The sequence below is a fragment of the Perca flavescens genome, chromosome 12, assembly GCF_004354835.1.
Source record: "Perca flavescens isolate YP-PL-M2 chromosome 12, PFLA_1.0, whole genome shotgun sequence".
NCBI lineage: Eukaryota > Metazoa > Chordata > Actinopteri > Perciformes > Percidae > Perca > Perca flavescens.
Window position 1 is genome coordinate 18,635,346 of NC_041342.1, and position 15,843 is coordinate 18,651,188.

Here is a 15,843-nt window from a genome sequence, read left to right on the forward strand (position 1 = left end):
TTGTTTAACTGTTAAATATAGTATAAATAGCACTGCTTACCTGTTTCCACAAAAAGACACTTTCAGCTTCAGTGTTGATAGTTACCAAGTCACTATGCCTCCGTTGGCAGAAGCTACGAGCTTCTTCCATGGCCATCGACATACTGTTAATATAATACTGATTCCCATTCCATTCTAGCCACCCATCTGACGTCTTATTGTAGTCTGAAAACATGTTTGAAAGATGTAATATATCTTCAATATACAGTATGTGTTTTCAGTGCTTTTAGCATCACCAACAAAATCTGTTTTACCAACAATTCACTTGGGTGGCGCTGCAAATCTCAGAAAGCAATATCTCTAAACCTTGGTAAATAACAATAATAACTAATAATAGTACTGTAAATGTTAAGCGAGGAGGTCCGTGTATTGTTTTGGTTATTTCATAAACGGGTATTAAAAAAACTAAAAACAAGTGGTTGTTTTGGGAGGCAAGGTGGTTCCAGATCGGCCCATCTGAGCTTTCAGAGCAGGATACCCAGGGCTCGGTTTACACCTATATCCATTTCTAGGGGGACCATAGGCAGGCTGGGGGAATGCATATTAATGTTAAAAAACCTCAAAGTGAAATTCCTATGCCATGGGACCTTTAAGCTTGATGGGACTCGTCTGACACAACGCTGAAGCTCCCTACTTGGCAGTTAAGGGGAAACTTAACGCTGAAGTTAGGTCACGAATCAAAGCGGGAAATTTATGGGAAATATATCTTGCTGGGCGACTGATCCAATATGAAATAAACAAATTGGCCTATGGATCTACTGTACATATTATATGTTATAAGTGATGGTTGTGGGTGAGTAAAACCGATACATTATTACTGAGGATAATATTCTCTAAACTGTAATAGAGCAGAGCTGTCCGCCCCTGCCCTGCTGTGCACATTTACGCAAGAGGACATCCGTCAGCAGCGTAAGTCCATTGATTATTTCAGAAGCGAAGTTAAGTTATGTTTTCACTGTCCAGTTTTCAACAACTAACTAAATAACTGCGTCAATAACGGGATGGCGGAGGTTGGATTAAGGAAAAAAATCAACGGGAAAGGACGCCTCACACGCCGGGAGACAGCCACAGGGAATGCGCGACAATAATGGGACGGTTAACGGGGAAACAAAACGCCACACGCGGGACGCGATCCCCGGCCTCCTCCTTACGCAGATTTTCGGCATTTCATACTACTCACTAACATAGTCGTGCTGTGACGATGACATATGTTTCCCATTTAAATACATTAGTTTACATTTACGTGCTGGCCACCATGAAAAAAACGACAAAAAAACGTCCCCGTGAACACGAATCAATAGATTAAATAACGTGACCATTTGACGAACTGCTGTGAGACTGGGTTGCTTATTTTTACGTTGGTTGCTACAACAAACTCGCTTTGGCTCGTGACACAGTGACACCCGGTTTAATTCACGATACCTCCAAAGTACATTAAATTACAGTGTGCAACACTTGAAATGCAACGATGCATTAACGTATTCTCTAACTGTAAATGAATGATGGTGTGTCTGACCAAACCAACAGTTATAAAAGATACATTTCCTTTTGGGTATGGTTTTTTTTTTATTTATTTTAATTTATTTTTTTAAAGAGAGCACAGGACACATACAGTACAGGCCAAAAGTTTGGACACACTTTCTCATTCAATGCATTTCCTTTTTATTTTCACGACTATTTACATTGTAGATTCTCCCTGAAGGCATCACAACTATGAATGAACACATATGGAATTATGTACTTAACAAAAAAGTTTGAAATAACTGAAAACATGTCTTATATTTTAGATTCTTCAAAGTAGCCACCCTTTGCTTTTTTATTAATAAGGGAAAGAATTCCACTAATTAACCCTGACAAAGCACACCTGTGAAGTGAAACCCATTTCAGGTGACTACCTCATGAAGCTCACTGAGAGAACACCAAGGGTTTGCAGAGTTATCAAAATAAGCAAAGGGTGGCTACTTTGAAGAATCTAAAATTTAAGACATGTTTTCAGTTATTTCACACTTTTTTGTTAAGTACATAATTCCATATGTGTTCATTCATAGTTTTGATGCCTTCAGTTAGAATCTACAATGTAAATAGTCATGAAAATAAAGAAACACATTGAATGAGAAGGTGTGTCCAAACTTTTGGCCTGTACTGTAATTCACTGACTGTATCTAAATGATGCAGCAGGAAAAAAAAACTATCCATTTGATTTCAGTTGTACTTCAACCTGTACTTTGCTCAGCTTCATGTCACGCCCAGAGGAAAACAAAGCAAAGGACTTTGACTAATGTGAAGTTGTAGCCTAGTTCTTGTTAGAGAGGTGGAAAAGAGGAAATTATGTTTGGAGGGCACAGTGTAGGTATTACTAATGCCAAAAAAACTGTAGAGTGACATGTTGCAGTTAATGCCACCGCCTCAGGGGTTGGACCATGGCCCAAATTAAAAAGAAATGGTCCGATATTAAAGTTGATGCAAAAAAACGCCTAGCGCTACCCCGAGAAAGTGTTTTATGCCATGGGACACCGGGGCTGACCCCTCTTGAAGTGGGACAGGCAAAGCGTAGTTTTTACGAGTGCTCCTCTGTGACGCTGGGCCCAAAACAGCACAGAGATCCAACATGACAGCAATCATGCAAAACAAAGCGTATTTCCTTGTGGTCACATAATTATCCCACTTACCAGGAGTGACGGGGTCTGGAGGTGCCTTTGGAGTTGCCCCTGTAAGTACACGGATAGAAGATAAATATAGTTGAGTAATAATTTCATATACCTGAACACATGTGAAGAAGACATTGATAAAAGAAGTATTTTCGCTCACTCAACTATCAACAACAAAAGAATTACACACTTTTCTTTGAAACTTATGTAACCGAATGACCATGCTTTACCTGCTCGGATCTGACACAGCCATCTATTGTACTTCTCACAATGCACATTGTTCCAAGACCCTTTATGATACTGCAGATATGGTATAAATTCAGCACAAGATTCCACATTGTTTCTATTATTTGGCCCTCCGTCCTTCCAGTGTTGGAAGTTTACCTGTAAACAAAAGCGAACACTTAAACATGCAATGACGAATGGATTTATTTTCATTTAATTAAGATTGCATAGCTAAAATTGATTTACTTAACCACTGTAGAAAGAGAAAACGGTTAACTCACTGGGGATCCATCGCTCCATACGTAACCGGTTCCTGGGTCAGGGGCACTAAGTCCAATCCATACTCTTTCAAAGCTATAATGGACCAACTTTATATTAATGATTTAAATATGCAACCTGTGAGAAATGTTTAAAGCGCCCATATTATGCTCATTTTCAGGTTCATAACTGTATTTTAAGGTTGTACCAGAATAGGTTTACATGGTTTAATTTTCAAAAAACACCATCTTTTTGTTGTACTGCACAGCTCTCTCACTGCTGCAGATCCTCTTTTCACCTGGTTTCTGTTTTAGCTACAGAGTGAGACCTCTTTTCATCTTCTTCTTCTGTACTGTCTTTGATTGCACTCGCACATGCGCAGTAGCTCAGATGTAGAGCATGTCAGCTAGCTAACTCTAGAGACAGAAAAAGAAAGCCTGTTTCTCCAACTTTGGTCAGTTACAAGGCAGGATTAGCTGGTAGACTCCTAAATGAGGGCGCACAAGTAAGTAGTTCTTTTGTAGATTATGGTGAACTTGTGTGTGTTGTAGCAGTGCTTTGCTATTGAGAACGACGTAGCATGCTAGCGTTAGCATGCTAACGCTAACGTTACGAGCTAACGGTTGTGGTTAGCCAGCAAATTTCGGACTGTGACGTCACACCGATTTTGAACAGCTCACTAGGAGACTGAAGGCAGGACACATTCAGAAACCATATCTCACTCAAAACAGCATGGATGGATTTTTTTTCAAAGTTTGTATGTGTGTGGAAGCACCAGAGACACAAAAGAACACCCCAAATCCCAGAAAAAGTGTTTTTTTCATAATATGGGCACTTTATGGAACAATTGTTGCCTAATTTCCTAGTTCTCTGATGATGCAGTGTCCCAGTGCTCTCCTGGGGCCTCATTTGTAAAACTATGCGGCAAATTTGCATCAGAAGTGGCGTACGGACAAAACATAGGATGTGAGTACGCACAGAAATATTCAGATTTATATGGCGGCTTCATGTCACGCCCATAGTTTCCCTTAAATACTTAAAGTCAGTGAAACGCCCCCAATTAATATTCATCTATATCAACATCATGCGCACAGAGGAAACAAAGCAAAGGACTTTCACTCAATGTGACGTAGCCTAGTTCTTGTTAGATAGGTGGAAAAGAGGAAAATATGTTTGGAGGGCACATTGTGGGCATTACTAATGCCAAAAAAACTTTAGGGTGACAACATGTTGCAGACGCAGTTACCACAGCCTCAGAGGTCGGACCATGGCCCAAATTAAAAAGAAATGGTCCGATATTAAAGTTGATGCAAAAAAACGCTTAGCACTCCCCTGAGAAAGTGTTAATGCCACGGGACACCGGGGCTGACCCCTCTTGAAGTGGGACAGGCAAGGCATAGTTTTTCCGAGTGCTCCTCTGTAACGCTGGGCCCAAAACAGCACAGAGATCCAACAGGACAGATCGAGGAAGTTGGAACGGGCTCTGAGGCCACTCTTCCTCGTTTGCCAGCAAGTCTTCTTAGTGTTGGTCTCCATTTGCCACATCTTCCAACATTGCAAAGCTAGCCATTGTGCGTCATCGCGCATGACATGGAATTACCCATTCATTGGATTGTATCTTAAAAGCTAAAGGTGTCGGAATTAATCTAATTGAAAATGACAAATAGTTATGCGCAAGGAGCATGTAATTAGTAGAACATTCTATTGCACCTTTCACAATGGTTAAAACATACTTTAGACCTACAATAAAAACAAACATTTCAAACAAAAATAAAATAATATAATGCCATAAAATAAACACTGTATAAAACAAAATAAATAATAATAATAAATAAATATTTTGATTTGTTTTACATAATGGTCTCAGATTCACCCAGTTTCACGTGTTTCATCCATTTGCCGTCAGTGTCGCTGTTTCTCATTTCACCCGTTTCTTTCAGAGTGTCCGTGGAGGACCGCACATTTTCCCGTCAAGTTTGCTTTTTATAAATCTCAATTGTTGCGTAGAGAGCGGCGTACGTCACGTTTATAAATGAGGCCCCTGGACACTAGCCAACCTTCATCTTTTGCAACCAGTTTTGTGTTTTCTTTTTAATTCCTTGAATCTTAATTTTGTAATTTGCCATTTACTATATACTTACAAGATGTTCTGCCAATAATCATCATTATCACCTGATATTCATTTTGACAAACAGTACAAATTTACAGCATGTTGAAAGAGTGACTGCGTAATTTAGACTTTTGTCAAGAAGATTTTGTCAATTGTAGCCCTAATTGTATGAGACCAGGTCATACTGTACCGTCTTTCCATTATTTGCTCAACAGCACTGTGGATGCTGAGCAGGTCTCCTCCGATGGCCCTGCAGTAATCTCTGGCCTCATACCAGGTCCTCTGGTTTGAAGATGACTCTGGAAACAGCTTGACCAGAAGACAGAGAGGTTCAGTATGGTTTGGTAGTGTGACTTCATAACAGTTTATTGTCTTTGCGCTCTTTGTATGTGTGCCTATCAGAGTAGTTTATAAGAAGTAGTTTAGAATGTTTTGTTTATAAGTAATAGCATATACACATTTTGCTGATGGCGTTACTATTTGGAGTTGGGTGGGCAGCCACTCACGATAATATTGTTTTCTCCTGTTTTTAGTAAGGGAGGTAAGTGATTGTAATTTGGTGTCTTTAATTGTGTTATATATTAGGTTATATCTACTTCCACACTAGCTACGTTACTGTTTTGTTGTCATGGTGGGCTTGCTCACCCCAATCATTTGCAAAATTCTACAATAAGAAAACATCTTTATATATTTCAACAATAGGCTCAGATCTTAACCTGAGATTTGGTGAAAATGAGTTGGTCTTATGGTCTTAAACAGGGCATAACATGCCTAAGTAAGCTTAGAGGATCAATTCAATCACAGAAGTCAGTGAGCAAATACATCAGATGTGCAGGTGAATGTGTTGCACTCATGTTTTTAAGTTGCGTTGAATTTCACCTTATAGCAGAAGTTTCTTGTTTGTATTTTATTCCAGCCGTCTGCACACTTGAGAGGGGTAGGAGTTGGTGGTGCAGGCGTTAAAACAGCCCCCTCTGCCAGGTGTTTGCAAATGTATTTTGTCTTATTGGTGCATGGCATAACTTCCCAGAGGCCAGCAAAAACCCCAGTTGTCATGGCAACGCAGCCCTGTTGGTAACCTTGCATTGTGGAGGGAGAAATAGTAAACTGTAAATTGTCAAGGCAATTTCGGACACATCTTCCAGATGGAGTTTAAAGTGTATCCATACCTGGCATTTCAGCATTCCAGTGAGTAAACCTCACTGAGTCTGTGTTGGTCCACACAAATTGATCAATGTCTTTCTGGTTTGAGAGGCCTAGCCAGAAGTACTTCTCTGGTCTCATCCCCACCAAGCTGACGAGGAAGGCATTATCTACCCTGGAAATATTTACACAATTAGGATCACAGGATTTGTCATATCTGTGAATGATGTACCCAACATTTTTGTTAGAATTTTGTTGGAAGTCCTAATAAATCATCTGAACTACTAAATATAGCTTGCTCATTTTTAGTATGCTCAAAATATTTGGGGTCAAAATTATTTTGTTACCCATTTGAAACATCAGCTAAGTAAGCATCTGAGGTCTTGCAGTCATCTTTGGCTTCATCAAACGTCTTTGTCTCCGTTCCTACAAAGTAGCAGTAGGAACCATGTCTTTTCCAACCCTGGATTGTATTCAAACAAGTGGGAACATGTAATTATGTTGTGTTCTTATCTAGTGTGATTAATTAATTTTCAGAGAAGTTAAACGCAACAAAATGACTAATATGTCTGCAGGAATCTGACATGGTTGCTGGGGAATAAACCATTACAGTATAAACCAGAGACAGATATTTTCTCATACATTAGAAGAAGTAAAGTTTACTCACAGTTTTGCAGCCTACATTCTGCTCCACTTCATCTCCAGAGGGTTCAGAGGCGCTCCTCTTCATACAAATGAAGCCATGTTTCTCGTCACACATACGGTCAGCCCAGTTCCCATTCTGTGACAAAGAAGCACATTAACATTTGTTGTGTAATGTAAAATCTGGATGCACCAACAGATAAACGACCTACAGTGTATGTTGTCAGAGAAAAATCCCATTCTCTTAAAGGTACACATTTATTATCGGAGATGCATACGAGTATACAAAATGTAATAAATTCATCAAATATGTAGACACCTAAACATTCCACCATTTTGTGATTGTTGAACATCTCATTCCAAAACCACAGCTATTAAAATGCTACTATAACAGCCTTCACTCTCTTTGGAAGGCTTTCTACAAGATTTATCAACCTGACTGCATTGATTTCCACAAGAGCATTAAACTCTAAAATCTACAGAGCAATGCAGTTCAATTCAGTTTGTTATACAGTGGAACTCTTTCTTTGCGTTTCCATTAGCAAAGGTTTAAGATAGTACCTTGTACTATGTTTGGTACCACCTTTGGTTCCAAGCTAGCTGATACTAGAAGGTGTGGTTAAACACTGCAGACCACTAATTGGTCAGAGAGAATCATCACTTGCGTGACACAGGACATCCTTCACAAATCCACGATTTTTAAATAGCCAGGCTACCGTCAATAGCATCTGCAATTTTTTTCCCTGCTTGACCCTGATTTTAAAAAAAATGGCAGCCCGCAAACCTAAGACGTACACTATGCCATATAAGCGACAAGATGCAGACATTCCTCTGTTTGGTTTGCTAATGAAAAGAATCAGTGTTGCATTGAAGATGATATCATGGTAGTTTTACACAGCGTCGCTATGAGGGGGTGCTATCAACAGTGGGAAACAAAAAGAGAAGTACTGGTCCCAAAAAATGTTGTCGAGGAGAGCCGTACCCTACAGATAGCATTAGTGAGGTCAGCCAGTGATGTTGGGGGATTAAGCCTAGTTTGCATTTGGTGCTAAGGTCAGGGCCCTGTGCGGTCAAGTCAGGCAAGTTCTTCCACACCAAACCTGTCAAAACCATGCCTTTTTTGCTTTATACACAAGGGGGTTATTGTGATGAAACAGGAAATAGCCTTCCCCAAACTGTTGCCGCATAGTTGGAAGCACACTGTTGTCTAAAATATCAGGAACTAAAGGGGCTAGCTTTAAACATCCCAAAAGAAAAAGTACACAAAAGTATGTGGACAGCAGTTTCCATTCTCATTTGAATAAAGTGTAATACGTAACTTCACAATCTGCCAGTTTGTTTGTAGCAGGTTTGTTAGTTGGATAAACAATAATCATTTTACAAAAGGCTGGCATATGCACCATATCCATAGCTCCTTACCTGTCCCCTGATGAGAACACAGTCTTCTTGGTCAGTGAAGACAGCAGGTTTCCCAAACTCCCAGCTGGTAAAGCTGACGGTAGAGTGGTCAATCCAGTCAAACAGCCCTTCTGTCTTCTTGTCATTCAGTCCAATCCAAAGCTCATCAGTGGATGCTGTAGATATGCACAGGAAAATGTATCTTTGTTGATCTTCTTTTGGAGCTCTGCTAAACTTGCTATGACTGTTCACTATTTTATTTTAGGTGTCAGTTGGAGACTATTGTTGGTCATCACTGCTAGGGGAGGTGGAGGCTTACTGGTAGAGAGATCCGTGTGCAACATCCGACAATAACCCCAGTAATTGGTATTGAATAGGGGTGCATGATTCAGAAAATGTCACAATTCGATTCTATATCGATTTTTAGGCTCAATATTCGATTCCAAATCGATTTTCGATTCAAAAAAACGATTGACAGTATGTAAATGTAGTTACTTTTCCATGTGATTGCAGTAGACATACAAATTAAAAGAAAAGAAACACAACAAATTGAATGTAGTTTGATATTATTTATATCTATGTCTTTGTACAAAAACAAAAACTTTTGCAACAAAAAACTGCAAAGTGCCAAGCTTTGGCCAGCTTTCAAATACATTTAATTCATGTATAAAATAAACCTGTTAAATAAAAAGAGCTTTTCGTTCAGTGGGAGTTTAGAGCATTGAAAGAGTGCGTTGGTTGACTGGCATGTTAAGTACTTCAGGTTGTTGTTCGTCCATGTCTTTAATGTTAATCTCTGGGTGATGGCGTACCATGTGAGTTCTCAAGTTTGTGGTGTTTCCAAAATACCTGCATATAGTGTGATTCCTATCAAGTTCCGTCTTCTGTCTTCCCCTCAAGGTTATAAAAGCCGAAATGTGCCCAAACTCTCGCCTTCAATGAGGATGGAGCAGGTTGAATAATTCTCTCTGTGAGGTTTGCCATTGTTTGCGCCGACTAAACTACTTATGCTGCACTCGTTTTTCTTTTGATTATGACAAGAGTGCCCAGTCAGTCTGAATTTGACGCAGCGCCATCTATGGGAGTGGCGAGCTAAACTCATTTCAGGACAATAGTATACACACCATTACAAAATGAAAAAAAAAGAAAAAAAAAAAATGAATTGATTTTTGGAATTCTATGAATCGATTTTGAATTGGTAGAGCTTGACTCTCGATACGAATGTGAATAGATTTTTTTGCACGCTCCTAGTATTGAAGTGCTAAAGAAGTAACCCCCCCCCTGTAAGGTTTTGCCTAAGGGTGGCGCGAGGAGAGGCCTGCGAGCTCACAGGTGTGTTGTTTGTTGTAAAGACTTCTTCTTTCAAGCTATACTTAATTTTCTTTACCATAGCCAAGCTGAGAGATGACAAAGCTTTGGTCCTCCACATTGCGGATGCTGACTAGGTCCCCTCCTTCTTTGCGGCACGCTTTCTGAGCATCAGACCATGTTTTCTGAGTACGTTGGAGGTGGAAGCAGTGGCCACTGTAGGGAATCCAAGGGCTTGAACAAAATCCTGTCTCAACAGCTGATCATGAAAAGAACAGAGAAATATAAATATGGAGTCACTGATATCATGCAGTTAATTAACCAAAGACAAAATAGTACAACAGTAAACTGTGGAAATAGAATAGAATAAAATTGATGTTTTTCTTTACCTTCAGTAGGAGGAGCCACAGGTCCTTCACTGTAGCAGATGTACCCCAGTTTCTTGGTGCATGATGAACTTTGCCAGGCATACTGTACAGCACCATCAACAATTACACAGTCGTGTCCCGGATTAGATAGTGGATGTCCTAAAACAAGAGGATGGTTAAACCTAAACTGTCAGTTCTCAGATGTGTCTTAGTTATCAAATTCACACACATTTTATTCATAACACCTAAGAAAATTATAATGCTAATAAATTACATAATTTTAAATTCAGTAATATAGCAGGCCTAAACACAAATTGTAATACAAAGTTAGTAGTATAAGAGAACAGTAGAAAAAGCAATGAAAAAAAGAATAAGTAAAAAAAGAAAAAAATAGAATGATATGCTTGTTAATAGCTGGACTGGTGTGATGATCTGACTGATTATTTTGCGAAGCAGTGAAGATTCATCATGATGTTGAAAATGAGTTGCTATGGGTACATCAGGGATACAGTACACATGTTTTGTAGTGTGCTAAGCTAAGATCTGTAATACAATAAGTATCACTGGAAATGGAGTTTGAATAGATACAATTATGTGTGATTTGAAATGTGCACATTATTTTGAACACTACGATAACCAGATTTAAATGCAAACAGCATGGGCAACGTCTCTAAATTGAGGCACTTTTATTGAGTCTTGAATCTAAACTGCTGAACAATCAGAAGTCATCTGTTTCCATAACTCTCTGCAGTGTAGTCCGTGCAGTGGTTTGTAATAGCAAGTTGCAAAAAACACAACTGTGTCTAAAGTACAAATGATAAAGGAAATTCGTAATATATACATATAGATACAGTAATCTCATAATAGTTAGAAGTGGAAATAAAACTTACCTGAGTCCCAATTCAGATAACGGTAAGGCCTTCCGTTAGACCACTGCCAGCCATGTTCTGGGTTCCGGATCAGTCCAGACCAAAGCTTGTCCCCCTGTCCCCTGCCCGCTGTCCCTAGTAGTGCTGTGTGTGTTTGTGTGTTTAAAAAATAAAAAAGGCACATGAAACATAGTCGATAAAATGTTAATGAGTAAGTCTCAAACATTAATCACAAGCCTGGCTGCTGTCATAACAGAAATGTATTAATGCACACATTTGAATGTATCAATACAAGTAGTGTTTATATCTATAGTAGATGAATAGTAGTTGCTCCTTACCTGTGATGTAAGCCTTCTCGTTAGGATCGGTGATACTGAGCAGGGAGGCCCCCTGCTGTTTGCAGCTGGCTTCAGCCTGGGGCCAAGTCAGAGCTGCCTGTGTGTTGACCTGGTAATACGCTCCTGTTGGGTGTTTGCTCCAGTGTTCTCTGGCTGTGAAATATACATACACAAATATGAAAATGCTTAGCAAAATGTAAAATAAATGATTATGTAACCTCAAGTTGTACATTATGCCTCCATGTTTATATTGAATGTTAAATTATTAAAAGTAAACTAGTGGGAGGTCATAAATCAGAGAACGCCCATTATTATCCTGAAAGCCTTTATTATCCCCTTCATTGTAAATCAGTGAACACTTTAAAAATCGTGCATTGTAACCATTGCAGTAATAAACAAAAACAGGCAGTACTTACAGTTAGTAGGGCAGTAGCCCCAGACCTCATGTTCATATCTAGTTTGAACTGCACACCAACGTCGGTTTTCTGGGGAGTCAGTCTCAGTACAGGTTGAGTACCACGAGTCTTTGTACAGGAAGGGAAACATGCAGGGCCTACCATTTGCATTTCCTCCAATAGTGTAAAGTTCTAAATGGACAAAATTAACAAAACAAAGAATAGCTTAGGTATTTTGAGAACATCTGTAGCCGTACTCATTTACATTTTATGAAAATGTATGACCCACTACTTCACCACTTATGATACAAAATAATTCAAATCTGGGATGGAGTCCTTTCAGTGTCTTTTTTATCTTCATGACTCAAATGAGTCAAATAAGAAAATTATTATAATTCATCTAAAGATTTACAAAGCATTGACACAGTGTGGACAAAGAATAGTGTTTTGTACTGTACCTCTGTATGTTCTTGCACAAGCACCGCTGGAGGTCCCAGAGATTGTGAGGTGGTTATTGGGTCCTATTGTTTTGGAGAGAACTGCTGTGTTATCTGCAGTGAGCTCAATGTAAAGCTCTTGGTCTTTGAGGGCGAGCACTGTTCCGTTCTTGCATTCCCACTTTTGGAGGTCGCTGTTTTCATCACAATCGTAGAGGCTTATTTCACTTCCCACACTTTTCCCCTGGACTCCCAGGCACTTTATCCTTTGTTGAACAAGAAGTCGGTCACCAGTTGTCCAGCGTACGTCAAAGCAGTAGTTATTTTTTTTAACCAAACAAAAACCAGTGGCCTTGTTAGTTAGTAGAAATGGTGAATCTGTAGAGAAAGATTGTTCAAAGAATCAACAATTACAGTTGTGTTTGTGATAGAACGCAGAAGAAATCCAGAGTGAAGTTGTTTCAGTTGTGTCTTTTCTGGGATTTTATATAACACGGACAATACTACTGACAATATTCACAGAATAAACAAAAATGTAATAACCAATTACATTTTCATAATTAGAATCACAACCACCATAAAACATTGAACGGTAACATATCTACAAACAGGGTAACACAAGCAACACACTGACTCATGGGAAAGGACGCAACAATCTCACATAGAGTGAGGTATATCAAGCAATGTGCTCAGTAAAACCCCCCCAAAAAAAACTTAAAATGAAAAGTTGGAATACTGTACCATCTGAGGCCAAACATTGTAATGTTTGGATGAGAAGCACCAAGGCTGTGCAAGTTATCTTCATTGTTAGTATTCTTCTGAGATGTCTCACAGCTGACAACTCGATCTATGCATTTCTGGCAGATGATTTAGGAGTTGTGTGAATGATTGTGGAAAGAGGGGCATTTTAATAGCACTTACCCATCCTCTAACGTCATATCACAGACATAGCACAGTGTTTCCTTCTGTTTTTTTAAAAGGGTATTTTTCAAGTATTATGTGTTCCAAGAACCCCCTCAACCAGTCACACACAATATTTTTCAAGTATTTCAGATGAACAGGGAAGAACAAATGCTGATACAGTATATGGGATTTCTTTTGAAGAGTTACTACTGCTTTTTTTCACCTATTTTCCTTTCTGTTAAAGAGTAAGATCTTTTTTTAAACATAACATCCGCAAAATTGAGTTCGCTAGCCAACAGTCTCCATGTAAAGAAACAGTAATTTAAGTATCGTTTAAGTACCACTTCAAACAGTTTCTGAACCAATTGTGCACATCCATAAAGTACAACCATCAGCATGCCAGACAAATCTTCTGCTGCTTAAGGTCCACCAGACACCCCTGAAATACAGTCCCCACATACTATATTGATTCACCTTCAGTACATAATGAAAGAACCAGATGACACAAAAAAATTGTGAACATTCACAGAGCACAAGCGCACCATAATTTAGGTTAGTTCAAACATTGGCATTAGACTTACAACTCATTTAGAGTAATTGATTAAAGGGCTATAGCTTATGGCCAGGGAAGGAAAGATTAACTGCAAAGTTCAAAGTTATATTGTATGCGTTACTGTATATAAGTATAATTACTGTATAGTTAATGTCATGTTTCGTCCCTGTGTTTAGTTGTTGTTTGAGTTTGTGTTACATTTTCTGTTTTCTTTTCCGCTTCCTGTTTTATCTTGTAAGTTTTCTCACTTCCTGTTGTGGTCTTGTTTTACGTCCTGCTAGTATTTTTCCGCTTGTGTGATTACCTGTCCCCGCCCTAATGTGTTGCACCTGTGTCTTATTTAGTTTAGAGCTGTAATCGGGCCTTAAAAGTACGACCGACCGAGTTTGGCCCATCCCGACAAGTACATTTTGATTGACAGCTTTTTAAAAGCCTGAACCCGTTTACTATACAAAAGGCCGTCTATCAGCAGTGATTAGAGTGTCGGAGAATAGCACGGACACGCGCTTCACACCGCGAGCGGGCACACGCACCACTCGGTGGAAAAGGGAGAGAAAGAAAAAAGAAACTGCGCCGCACGCACACAGCTCCTTTGTCTTTCGTAAAAAATGAGTCATTTATACATGTTTTAACATCATTTATTCATGACTAACGGAGGCTATAATCCACTTGGAAGTTGGAACAAAGAAATAGGCTAAGTCCTCCAGAGACCAGCCTCCGTTTCACCTCCTCAAGATCCATTTTCACGCTAATTGAAACGCAACAGCTGACTGCTCATTTACCATGCAACCCGAAGCGCAAGCCCAAGCCCGGCCCGAGCCAGTGTAAAATAATAGAAATGAAGACCGAACCTGTCGGGTCCGTCGGGTTCGGGCAAAGATCTTCAGCTATAATTTGGACACTGCCGCTGAGTTTATTTAACTGCTAAATAAACTGTTGTGTTTTACACCTTTGTGTCTTGCCTCGTGGGTCCATTTTCTGTGTGCTTGATAGTTACTGTGTTAAAGTATAAATAATGCTGTATTTCAGGGGTGTCTGGTGGACCTTAAGCAGCAGAAGATTTGTCTGGCATGCTGATGGTTGTACTTTGTGGATGTGCACAATTGGTTCAGAAACTGTTTGAAGTGGTACTCTCAACATTTAATCTAGGTCAGTTATATGATATTGTATATTGGGGCTGCATTTGAGGGGTGTCTGGCAGGCCCTTTGCAGTAAGTAATTTGTCTGGCATGGTGATTTTCAGGTTCGGTGGGATGTGCTTTTTCATTTCTAGGTGGTTTCATGTGGTACCTCCTTCGTTTGATCTAGGCCATATCTGAGGGGCCCTTTTTTGGTGTCTGACGGGCCCTTCACAGCGGATAATTTGTCTGGCAGGGGCCATTCAATACTCTGTGTGACCTGCCTGTCCATATCCGATTGGTTTGAGATGGTACTTTTGAATGTTTGATCGAACACATTTTTTCAGCCCTCTTTGAGGCCCCCAGGGGCCAAACGCAGCAATGTGGCTCCGGCAGATATCCATATCTGCATATGAGAGGTCATCCCCTGGATGCCCCTGTGCTCAAATGTTGGTACTCTTTTCGTTTTATCAAAAGGCTCTGGGCTGCCGGACTACAATGTTATCTTTATAAAAACATGCATACAAGCTGGCTGGAAGAGAAATGTTGGCCCATTTCCAGTGCCAACAGCACACATTAGGATAGAGATGCAGACAAAATGACAACACATATTGAAAGTTGAAGTATTGAAGAGTAATTTCGACTATAGTTCGTAAATAGTTTTTTGGCTACATTCCAAAGAAGACACACAGTTTAGCTTTTCTGTGTTGTTAAACTACTGTATGTTATCATTTCAACTAAAACTAGAATTGTGATGGTTGGAAAAGTGGATAGATGACCCAAAACGGCTTTTCATAGTTTTATTTTTTTTCTGTCAACTTTGAATGAAGTGTATGTTACTTAAACAATACTTAAATTACTGATTACTGACGCAATTTTGTGGATGTTATGTTTAAAAAAAGATCCTACTCTTTAACAGAAAGGAAAATAGGTGAAAAAAAGTGGTAGTAATGCTTCAAAAGAAACCCAAATACTGTATCAGCATTTGTTCTTCCCTGTTCATCTGAAAAATACTGTGTATGACTGGATGAGGGATTCTTGGAACACAGAATACTTGAAAAATACCGTTTTTAAATGTGTTGATTTTTATT

General features: G+C 39.4%; 1 protein-coding gene across 1 annotated transcript in view; it reads right to left on the reverse strand.

The window, feature by feature from the left end:
- Positions 1 to 13,051, reverse strand: part of LOC114564964 (macrophage mannose receptor 1-like) — a 35,027-nt gene extending 21,976 nt beyond the window's left edge. The window contains exons 1-17 of the mRNA XM_028592694.1: positions 12,920 to 13,051; positions 12,200 to 12,556; positions 11,763 to 11,933; positions 11,347 to 11,499; positions 11,030 to 11,152; positions 10,161 to 10,298; positions 9,851 to 10,030; positions 8,485 to 8,639; positions 7,091 to 7,204; positions 6,771 to 6,886; positions 6,450 to 6,598; positions 6,160 to 6,359; positions 5,471 to 5,589; positions 3,194 to 3,266; positions 2,918 to 3,071; positions 2,709 to 2,747; positions 41 to 204 (exon numbers count right to left, since the gene is read on the reverse strand). Coding sequence (XP_028448495.1) covers positions 41 to 204; positions 2,709 to 2,747; positions 2,918 to 3,071; positions 3,194 to 3,266; positions 5,471 to 5,589; positions 6,160 to 6,359; positions 6,450 to 6,598; positions 6,771 to 6,886; positions 7,091 to 7,204; positions 8,485 to 8,639; positions 9,851 to 10,030; positions 10,161 to 10,298; positions 11,030 to 11,152; positions 11,347 to 11,499; positions 11,763 to 11,933; positions 12,200 to 12,556; positions 12,920 to 12,983 — 2,469 coding nt within the window. The 5' untranslated portion in view covers positions 12,984 to 13,051. The remainder of the gene's footprint in view (positions 1 to 40; positions 205 to 2,708; positions 2,748 to 2,917; positions 3,072 to 3,193; positions 3,267 to 5,470; positions 5,590 to 6,159; positions 6,360 to 6,449; positions 6,599 to 6,770; positions 6,887 to 7,090; positions 7,205 to 8,484; positions 8,640 to 9,850; positions 10,031 to 10,160; positions 10,299 to 11,029; positions 11,153 to 11,346; positions 11,500 to 11,762; positions 11,934 to 12,199; positions 12,557 to 12,919) is intronic.
- Between the last annotated feature and the right edge of the window lie 2,792 nt (positions 13,052 to 15,843).